The sequence below is a fragment of the Micropterus dolomieu genome, linkage group LG03 (assembly GCF_021292245.1).
Source record: "Micropterus dolomieu isolate WLL.071019.BEF.003 ecotype Adirondacks linkage group LG03, ASM2129224v1, whole genome shotgun sequence".
In the NCBI taxonomy this organism is placed as follows: Eukaryota; Metazoa; Chordata; class Actinopteri; order Centrarchiformes; family Centrarchidae; genus Micropterus; species Micropterus dolomieu.
The window spans coordinates 17,159,096-17,170,407 of NC_060152.1; the positions used below are offsets into that span (position 1 = coordinate 17,159,096).

General features: G+C 40.2%; 1 protein-coding gene across 1 annotated transcript in view; it reads left to right on the forward strand.

Annotated features, from left to right (window-relative positions):
• The window catches only part of itga8 (integrin, alpha 8), a 40,641-nt gene extending 31,115 nt beyond the window's left edge, over positions 1 to 9,526 (forward strand). Inside the window, exons 22-30 of the mRNA XM_046045994.1 lie at positions 2,190 to 2,269; positions 2,747 to 2,827; positions 3,652 to 3,757; positions 4,859 to 5,017; positions 6,925 to 7,041; positions 7,161 to 7,274; positions 7,677 to 7,778; positions 7,878 to 8,000; positions 8,100 to 9,526. Coding sequence (XP_045901950.1) covers positions 2,190 to 2,269; positions 2,747 to 2,827; positions 3,652 to 3,757; positions 4,859 to 5,017; positions 6,925 to 7,041; positions 7,161 to 7,274; positions 7,677 to 7,778; positions 7,878 to 8,000; positions 8,100 to 8,189 — 972 coding nt within the window. The 3' untranslated portion in view covers positions 8,190 to 9,526. The remainder of the gene's footprint in view (positions 1 to 2,189; positions 2,270 to 2,746; positions 2,828 to 3,651; positions 3,758 to 4,858; positions 5,018 to 6,924; positions 7,042 to 7,160; positions 7,275 to 7,676; positions 7,779 to 7,877; positions 8,001 to 8,099) is intronic.
• The last annotated feature ends 1,786 nt before the right edge of the window (positions 9,527 to 11,312 follow it).

Genomic DNA, 11,312 nt, shown 5'->3' on the forward strand with positions numbered 1-11,312 from the left:
GACACACGGCATACTGATAAATCAATTATGTGGTCACGTTTCACTGCTGGGAGAGGAGAGCAAAACAAGGTGTGTGTGTGTGTGTGTGTGTGTGTGTGTGTGTGTGTGTGTGTGTGTGTGTGTGTGTGTGTGTGTGCTCCAGCTGTCCAGATGTTTCCCATATTTAACTCTCCCCTTGCCCCATTGGATGTTCAGGAATCCATGAGCATATGCAGAACATACCTCAATGTACCCCATACAGACTCCAGTCATATTGTGCAACTAAATAGTTCTCATCACTGGAGTTCATTCCTGGTGCCACATGACAGAGTTGTAGTGCCTCACTGAGAAGGGTAGGAGGTACATGCCTGAAGGAAAGCTGGTTTTGGCTCCAGTATTTGTGGCCATCTGTATGCCTGCATTTCTTCCACTTCTCTTTCTCGTTTAACTTAATTTTAGTTCAGTGACCTTTGGTGAATGCCACAAAGCATAATTTGTCAAAGATTTGGCAGCAGTCAGTAATGAATGATAACATTAAGGTAGGGCTTGGCAATAATTCAGCTTTCAGTGGAATCCTGTTTTGTGGATATGATCATATTGTGTTACTGTTTCACAAAATTAGTGAGTCCAGGCTATTGTAATTGAAAATTACAAAGTGTGGCTTTTGCATTTTTGCTTTATGAGGAGCGCAGTTATATGTGCATCACATGCAAATGCAAGGCTATTGCACACTGATTCCAAACCACAAATGCATTTAAATGGACACGTTTCAATCCCAGTTGCATTTACGTTAAGTTCAAATGACCAGTTATATTTAGACATTGGAAAAATTTTGTTTCCAATACCAGACATTATTTTCAGCCATATCCCACAGCCCTACATTTAAGTGTTCTTGACATAAAATGTTTTGACTATCAAACAATCCCTGTAGGCTTCAAGCCCTGTTAGAGGCTGTTAAAAGTTTGTAGTTTCAGGCCTCTTTAAGCACAGAAGCACTGCTCAGTTGAATTCTCTTTTGTTCCATGGGATACCAATAGTGACAACTTTGACTGACAAAAATGCCTTGCAGTGCCTTTAGAAACTTCTCAAACCACTGCTTCAGCATAAACAACTTTTCTCAGCATTGTTCCAAAGAATCATTGTTTTGCCAAAATGTGGCTAAATGCACTGCCTGTGGCAAAGCCGTGCAGCTTCAACAAGGGCAATAACATAACACAGAAGCAGCGTTTAGCTATATTGTGGCAAAATGATAATTATTTGGAACACACTGGACGGCGGAGGATTTTGGCAACATTGTAAGAGTGCTTTGAGAAAGTACTGTGGATGTTTTGATGCTTTTTCTCCGCAGTGAAAATTTACAATCCATTGTGACCAACGTAAATTCAAGCAGACCACAGCTTCTGGTCTCTTTAAGGACGAAACTACAAACCTTTAACAGCCACCTTTCAATCTAGGGCAGATGCTAAAAAGACAGATTTTAAGAGACGCAGTTGACCTCCTTCAGATATCTGTTGGGCTGTTGTCCTCCTCCTCGTAGCTGACAGTGACGCCTTCTCTCTGAACAACTCACTCATTTGATGTCTGTCTCTTTAGATCTTTCCTGCCTCTCTCTAATGTGTCCCGTAAAGACGGTCTGACTTTGTAGTCACCTACCCCCGCACCACCACCACCAGCGGAGGCCTGCGTCGTGAAGTAGTGCAAGTCTGCATGCTGTCATTCCCCTCTGTGGACCATGTGTTTGACCTGTTGTTCAGTAGAGCACACATACACATCTTCACATGCGCGGTCACGCTGTCATACGGTGACACCCACGCACACACATACTGTTGTCGAACAGTTGATGATGAGCTAGATCCTCCACGTGTTTTGAGTTAGCCTAAAAGACAGGGAATTTAAACTCGGGAGAGACAAGAACCCTAACTGTAGCTTTTAAGTGTGTGTCTGTGAGTGCAGTCTGGATTGTCTCAAATTTTAGATTTCTGCTGTTGTCAACCCACACAAACGCACACATACACGTACAGACCTGGTCCTGTACAGTAGAGGACATACTTAACAGAGATTTTACTGTCTAATACTGAACACTTTAAACATGATATGGCCTTTGATGTACAGATGCGTCTAATTTCTGTCTTCCTTTCCACTTGTTTTTCCTGTCACATGTTTTTACACATTTGCTCTCTTTCTTGCGTTTTGTTCTTACTCGTGCCCAGCTGTCTGTTGGTTTGAGGTTTTCTGTCCAAAGGCTGGAAGATGCCGGACCAAAGATCAGCTTTGAGCTACAGATTCACAGGTGACACACCCACCAACTCTCACACATAGCCCACACATACATACATACACACACCCACACACACACAAAGAGCTGTTTGTTTTCCTTCTGAGCCATGTAAATAAGTTCTGTGTCTGTCCTGATCCTGTTGCTGTCTGTGGTTTGATGAAACTAACCGCAGAGACAGAAGAAGACAGATGGCCCAGAGGAACTCCAGAGAAGAGACAAGCTCTACACAACATGTTCACTGTTTGCTTCATTGTGTTGATTTCAATACATCACATCACTAGACACAGACGGCTAAATGCTGGCCAAGCCCGCTGCCAGAGAAAGAACATAAAAATACAGCTTTATTATGAGCTTTTCTGAGCCTCGTACTGTCCCACAGCCTCCTTTGAAATGTTTGCAAATAGATACAGAAAGCAGAGCATAGTCAGTGTGATGTGTTTTATTTCATGCCTTAGATTTTATTTAAACTCGCTGTAAATCTCTCCACAGCTCCAACAAAGACAACTCCAACAGCAACCTAGTCAGTTTGAATTTGTCCATCGTTGCTCAAGCTCAACTGGATTTACGCGGGTGAGTCAAGCATCTTTGCGTGTGAGAGAGTGGCATCCTCTCCGAGAGAACGGTGACAAAAATTGTTTGTTGCCGTGTCTGCTTCGCAATGATGCAGTTGGTCTGGTTTCAGCCTAAACTTTTTGGTGTTTGCAGGATATTACTGCCCCTTTGGTTATGTTTAAATTTACAGAGCTTGTTTATATACAGATGGCAAACAGCATGAAAACACATTTCTAGAAATAAATTTGAACTAATCATGTGCACATGGGATACTTGTGAGCCTTTGACATGTTCATGGGTACCCACATGCCCACTGATACACACACACACTTCAAAGCTTGGAGCCCTGCTTGGCGTTGTTTGGGTGTGGTCAGTTGTACATACAAACAGAGGAAGACCTGGGATGAGAGAGATGAGTACACGCGACTTCCTGTGTTTGTGATATGAAACTGTCCTGCCTCGACTGTGTCCATCTATCATTTTAAATTTAATATTTTGAATTCTAAATCACAGTTGTTACAATACATAGAGGTCACATTTGCTATACAATTCTCTATTATGAGTGATGAATGTTTAAAAGCTCCAAATGTTCAAATGTTTTTTGTGTTTGATTTCCCTTTTATTATATGTATACGTAATTATATGTTATATGTGAAGCTGCGACCCTGTACTCAGGATAAGCGGTTGATAGATATTACAATTAAGTTTTAGCACTATGGTCATAGTTAGTGATGGTCATTCATATGGTCAGTGAGAATTATATTTAGATGGACTTACAAAAAATCCAAACCTATCAATGCGCACATGTATCAGTGTCACTGAGCTGTTTCTCCTCTCTTCAGGGTGTCTCATCCCTCTCAGGTGGTGCTGCCGTTCCCACGCTGGGAACCCAAAGAGAAGCCTGTCAAGGAGGACGACGTGGGACCACAAGTAACACACATCTATGAGGTAAATGCACTGCCTACATTGAAACACAGCCGGGACAGCTACATCTCATACGAAGAGGAAGGTGGAGGTGGGCTCAGACATGATTGTTTTGTTTTTGTTGTTGCTGGTCACAAAGCGTGTCTCTGCGCGGACTGTTAAGATGAAAAGAGCAGAAGAATAAGTGTGGGAAGTTGTAAAATAGGCTACAGTGAGAGAAGGGCTCTGTAAGGTGAAGTAAACACACACAGTAAAAAACAGTAGCTCTATAAAAATTGGACTCTGGCTGATCAAAGGGCTCCAGCTCAGGACTAATTACTACTGTCAAGGTGGGAAAAAGAGAGAAGGGAATAGAGAGCAAGGCAATGAGGAAGGAAGGCAGGGAGGATTTTTCTTGAGACTGGACACAGTGTAATGAGTAATGATTACTGAGAGGAAAAACAAGGTCATAGGGAGGTATGGACAAATAGATAGAAGGAGGGAGGATGGCTGACAGACTGGTGTCAGTTTACAATAGGGGTATGTACAAGTACATGTGATTCCTTTTTGTTTTAAAGGGACAGCTGCCTCATTGAACCGGAGTGCAGCCGTGTCTGGCCTGTCCTGCAGCTGATAATGATTTTCATTTGCGGTACTTTTCCCAGTTGGCAGCTGCTTCTAGTTAGAGAGGACTGAGTACTTTGCTCTTGCAGAATTCCTGCCCTGCAGCACCAGGATCATGTCCTGTTTGGATGACTTGCTTCAGTGTTAATGACAGTGTGTGTGTGTGTGTGTGTGTGTGTGTGTGTGTGAGAGAGAGAAAGAGAGAGAGAGAGAGAAAGAATATAGGTTGGGGGGAAAAAAACAGGATTTATATAATTGATGGTTCATTTAAACTCATAATTCATTTGTCATGATTTTCATGTGGAATGATGAGCCAGGTGTTGCTGTAGGTTTTACTTGTCTTGTATTTCAGTCCCCAGTGACTGAGGGCTGTTAGCATAATTTTCACTAAAACACAGGTGGCCTGTGTCATCATCCCACAGTTATGATAACCTAATTATAGCCTTGTGCACTTGAGACATACTAATAAGACAGAAGAGAGCACAATACTGACAAGTTTCTGTTCCCTCTTTCACTCTCCAGCTCCATAACTTTGGTCCCAGCAGTATTCGGGAGGCTGAGCTCCAGGTCGGCTGGCCTTCCCGTTTCCGGGACGAGAACCTGCTGTATGCCATGGAGATTCAAACTGACGGACCAATTAGCTGCAGGACGAACACCAGCCTCAATCCACTTAGCCTTCAGGTAATGCGACAATTTATGAACATATACACGCTTATGCATGCAGACACATGTTCATAAACTCATTTCAAGACCCAAAGATATAATTATGGACTTCTCCCCTGCAGTGGGAATGAAAATGCTTCATATTATTCCTAACCACTTATTTACCTTTCTCGCATACTCAAACCAGCAGACCTACTGCTAGCGGCTTATTCGTAGGGCCATTTCTCCATCATTTATACCCGCTTATTTAAAACATAATTGTACCCGTTGTTCTGGCTGCTTTTCATGTTCTTTGCCAGTTGGCTCAAAATGAGCGGGATGGAGTCTTATGCTTATTAAGAGAAATTAGAGCTGGAATAGTTTCCAATATCTATGATTTCATCTGTAGAATAATTCAAAAACAAAACATGCAGTTATTTCAAAAAGTGCATAATTATGTCAGAACGTGAAATGCTAGGAGCTATAATCATATAGGAAAGTAAAATGACTCAGATACACAGCACTTGTGTGGTTAAAGGTCAGATTTTTTTTCTTCTTTTCCCATTTTCTTTCGGATATGATCATTTCTCATTTCTCAATGTCTACCAGGGTCCCTGTCACTGGTAATCTCTGTGTGTAGACTATAGACTGACTGACACACATCGGGTCAGCAGACACTTCTTTCACCTGAAAGTGTATGGAGCATCACGCTATCTTCTCCAGATTCCTTCACTGAATAGGTTCCCCATCGATAGTATTGATTCATCAATCAGCCAGTGGTTGCAAAATGTACTATTTTAGTATTTTGAAAATTGCTCAGTTTTTTAAGAAATTTGTCTCATATTGTCTCACTGGTGTTAGTGTTTACATCAGATCTCTGTAAACTAAATACTATTGGGCTCTTTATTTTTGGTCAGACAAAGGAATTTTAAGATGCCAGTTTGGGTTCTGTTAACTGTTTTGCTAAAAATATTTTTTTAACGTTTCATAGCTAAATGATTAATCAATGAAAAAATATATTAAATAAACGAGAATCAATAGCTTCAACACAGCTGACTGAGCACTCAAAGTCACTATTGCAGAAACAAGGACACGATCCACCAGCTTCCCACCCGCCAACACCGCCTTTCCCATTGTTAAAGAAACTGGCCAAACTGGAGGCCTCTGTGCCACCCACCTGCCCTGTAAGGTTACATTCAGTAAAACATTTATTTTACTGTAATACATTTACACACCTCAACCTGTCATTTAATAAAGGGTTCATCCAGCTGTCTTAGCGCCCTTAGACTCCCAATCTTTGATCGTTGGCCTGTCAGCTTGACAGTATGAGCTGCCATAAGGAAGTAAAATCTCTTGAAATCCTTTCAACAAAACACTTTTTGATCAGTTCGCTAAATGTCACACTTGTTGCCACAGCTGGTGATTTTGTGTTATTTTATTACGGCTGTTAAAAGATCTTTAAAATCTCATTTTATAAGTATTCTTCAGGTCTGTTTTCAGGTCCACCATCTCCTTCTCGTTGACTGTCCAGGCTGCATCATGTGCAATACAGACCACACTAAACCACCAATATGTGATAATCAGTATGTTCTGAATAATAACTGTCCTCAAAAGACCCAAACACATGCTGTGGAATGAATGTTTAGAGATGAAACAGAGGACTGTGAGCTGTGGAGAAACTTAACCTTTACCTTCTGTTTTCTGCTTCATCAACTCCTATTTGCAAAAAATGTGGTTTTTCTGTTTGAAGGTCTGTTTTGTAGTCTGATAGACACATTATAGCTCAATTATAGCTGGCACAAGACACAAGAAAATTCTAATCTACATGTTCACTTTATGTCCACTTTATTTTATTTTCAAAAGGGTTCATCAAGCATTCATTTCAGATTCATAATTTCCAGTGGAATTTCAAAACGTTGTAATCTCTCTTTCCTTGTCTGTCTTAGATTTCCTCTCTCCAGGACACACCTGAGTTATTGGGTTTCTTGAGGAACACCAGTGTTCCTCCTCACCGCCGCAAACGAGCCATCACTGCTGTTGAGAGTTATAGCGGTAAAACTTTGGTAAGCCTCATATACATTCGTACGTTCACCACAAAAACAAACCAAACCAAATGAGCATTAGGGATTCACAGGTGTCTAATGTTTCTCCGCACTTCTCCACGTGTCCTGTTTCTCGGCAGAACTGCACTAATATCTCCTGTCTGAGGATCATGTGTGTGGTAGGCCGGTTGGACCGTGGGCAGAGCGCAGTGGTCAAGGTCCGCTCAAGACTCTGGGCGCATACTTTCTTGCAGGTCCGTGTCTTGAGTTGCCATCTTGAAATGTTGTTCATTTTACGCTTTAATTCCTTCCTTTATTATTTATTCCAGTCTTAGTTTATCAGGGGTTGTCATTGTTTTTCCTGGATCATTCCTGACTTTTGAAAGTTGTGAAAACAATTTCACAGTAATGTGCCTTTAATACCAGTTCTGGAGCTTTTGATCTGCAGATGGAGTTTGCCTAGTTGTCATGGAATTGTAGATTATTAATCATATATTATCATTTTTCTGAGCATTTTAGGGACTTCTCGTCCATGTTATCTAAGGTTCAAACTAAACTCCGCTAAATGTATTAACTTACAAACCATCATATTAATTAAAATATGTGATTGGTCAAAGGGGCCCCTTTTAAATAATAGTGTTATATTTGTCTTACAGCGGCGTAACGACCCCTACATTCTCAACTCTACTGTGTCCTTCATGGTTACAGCCATGCCATACCGCATCCAACCCGCCACCCTGCTTCAGCACACCACCTCGGTAAAATGCAGGCAGTAACAGAAGTGTGTGAGCTTGTGTCAGGCGCTAAAGGAGAAAAAGGTTCAGCACTTACAAACTGTATCTATCTGTGTCCTGCAGTTGGGGACCCTGGTGGTATGGGGGACTCCTGATGTGTCGTTTGCTGTTCCACTCTGGGTCATCATCTTAGCCATACTGCTTGGGCTGCTGGTGCTGGCCATGCTAACATTAGCCATGTGGAAGGTACATACACACATAAACACATCATCCACCATCCTCAGCATTCCTTGTGGTAGTTTAATTATGCAATATTACACTAATGGGTTAATGTGATTCCCTCAGTGTGGTTTCTTTGACCGGGCGCGGCCACCAGCTGACGATGATGTCTCCGACCAGGAACAGCTGACGTCTGATCAAACTGGGGACGCCTAACACTGTGCGTGGCTGTTCCTGATTCGAGGACTTTGGTTTGGGAGGTGCACTTTCTGAGTAACTTAAATCAGATCTGTGATCTGTATTAGTTGGACCCTATATTCCGTGGCTGGAGGTCATCTGCCTCTAAGGTAATGAAACTGACTAAAAGAAGAGACAGAGGACTGCAACGCCACACAGACTGGGACCAAAGAACGAGGTTCAAACCAGACATAGTGGGACCAAAACACACTTAACAGGCTCAATCACACACACATGTCCATCATTTATCCAATGTGATGAAGCACCAGATCTGAAGACAGAATGGACTTTGTTTGAAGACAATGCTTTAAATATTTCTGAACATATTTGTGTGTCTGTGTAAATGAGGCACAAAGAGACTTGAGATCTATGCACAAGTGCTTTTGTGAGTGTGAGAAGAGGTGTGTGTGTGTGTGTGTGTGTGTTTGTTTGTTTGTTTGTAGGTGCTGTACATATACGTGTTCATTATGTGCCTCTCGTGTCATGCTTTCATTTAGTTATGACATTCTTTCCCCACCTGATTTAATTTATCCAATTATTTCTTCAAGCTTGGCTGTATACAGATTCATCACACACACACATACAGATCCAGCCACATGCATAAACACAAAGGCACAAAGTTAATGTGTATATTTATGAATATATGTGCAATATGTGGGTGTTGCGTGATACTGAAGCTTGTTTACACTGGCATTATTTTATTAGAGCTTAATGTGTTCATTGTTTATGTATATAAATGATTCATTGGTATATTAGATATTAGTTTTGCTGAACAACAAAAGCAATTGTTTTGGCAGATTTACAGTAAAGCCAAATAACTAACTTATTATTGTCCTGATAAAATGACTTTTAAGAATCTTATCTCTGAGGAAACAGGCCACATCTCCACAGCTGAAGCGCCGCTAGTTTGTATTGTTTTTGTATTATTGTCTCTTGGGTATTATTGTCTTTACACTTGTTAAAGCACTTTGTAACTTGTTTTTGAAAAGTGCTCTACAAATAAAGATTATTATTATTATTATAGTTCAGGGTTCCCCTGTTCACTTTGGATTCTTTTCTGAACATTCCAGTTTAGAGGACTTCAAACTACCTACTCCAAACTATCTGCAAAGGTAAACAGTTCAATAAAAAAAATTTAACTGTGTGTTTAATGTTGTCATCTGATATTAATGTATCATGCACAGGCAGGCGAAACAAAGCGGTCAGGGCATCAACAGCTCCTTGGGTTAGAAACAAACTTTTAAAGTGTCCTGTTTGAGTAGTGTTTGGTTTTTGTATCAAGCGTGTTTTAATTACAATAAAGTGTTGTTTGGTTATTCATTCTCAATCTTGTCTGTATATTAGGTTGCTGAACTTTAAATTGTCCTGTCGAAGATGAAGTTACAGATGGAAATTATCAATACATCTGTTCCTTACTTATAGTAGCTTTGTGCCCAGACCAGGTTAATTATTTCACCTATCATCCCAGAAGTCAAACTTTTGTGCATTTTCCTATGTTTTGTAATCATATAACACATTTACACTGTCCTGGTTACATTACCTTTTAAAAACTCTTATTTCCAACCCCAAAGTGTTTCGCATATGCAGAGCATAGTTTTAACCCAGTTTTCGAGGATGATGTCTCCACCTGAGAGGAAGCACTTCTGCTCCCCCTGGTGTTGCAATGTAGAAATAAGACTGCATGACCTGAGAGAGACGTGCAGCAGGACAGGGACCTCTGGTGGTAATGATAGGATGGAGACATTTTTGAATGTTACTGAGCAATGAGTGGAGTTGACAGCTTCAAACAGATACAATTTACTACTGATTCTAATTTCAAAGCAGTTTTTTATGTACTGTGGTTATATTAATGTGTGTATTAATGTTAAAAAGTGCACAACTATTTGTGAATGAGTTTCCATAGAGCAACATGCTAGCAGCAAGTTTTCTTTTGGCAGAAATTTGTTGTGTAACCTGTTGAGATATTGTTAATTTACTGCTCTAACACCAATTTACTAACACCTGCCAATGTAAATGATTACAATGAACTGAATTGCACTGATATGCAGTGACCATACAGGAGGCAATACATGCTTCTGTTCCAAAATACAACAAGAATGTACATTTTTAAAAGTATTATCTGTATAGTATATCAGATCCCCAAGTATTCAAATCTAGAGCAGGTCCAAGGTCAAAATTGTGCAACACATAGCAACATTGAGCTTTCTTGGGACATGAAAATGTAGTTCAGACTGTTGCAGATATTACATTAGTCTTCGATATTTCCATAATTGCATCATTTGTCATTTACGAGTTATTAAACTGCAAATTATATCATTCTTCATAAGCAGCACTTTGAAACACAAAGCAAATAATTTACATGTGATCCATTCTTCACATCAATTGAAGGCCCATGTGCTTGTTCTCAAAATAATCTGAGGCATACTAAACACATTCAGGCCACGACCCTTTTGCTGAAGCAGTTCAGCAATATGTCAAAATTATATTGCTTGCACAGGAAACTCTCTGTTTCTATGATGCTGAGCTGAACACTGAAATGTTAACCAATAAAAAATGAGTGGCCATTCAGAGCCATTTTTTACTATTTTTAATTGCTCTGGGGGTTTTATCAAAGGAGATACAATGTCCAGAGAAGTTATATTGTATGTTTCAGAGGAAAGTGATCAGGATATAAAAGCAAATAAGGAAAGATACATCTTAAGGCAATACTATACTAATACTATAATAATATAACCCATTAAAAACAACACAGACAACATTCAGAAATAAAAAATCTTCAATTTGGTTTAAATGCATGACTCTCCAAGTGACTATGTAAATGGATATTCCCTAAAGGAAATGGCTATTCATGATGTATATACTATATAAAAGTATATAAATGCAAAACAGCAAGGGTTATTTTACAGCAACAAATTCTCCAAATAGTCCCTGGTCTTGTCATGGCTGGTATTCAGAATATAAAAGTTTCTTGTGGCAAATATCAAAGCAGCACAGCAGAGGTGAAGATATTATCAGGCATATCTGTGGAAACATTTATCACAGTCACACAGCTAACAAACCACATACTGCCACACACACACTTTGTCTTTGTCACCCAAAAAG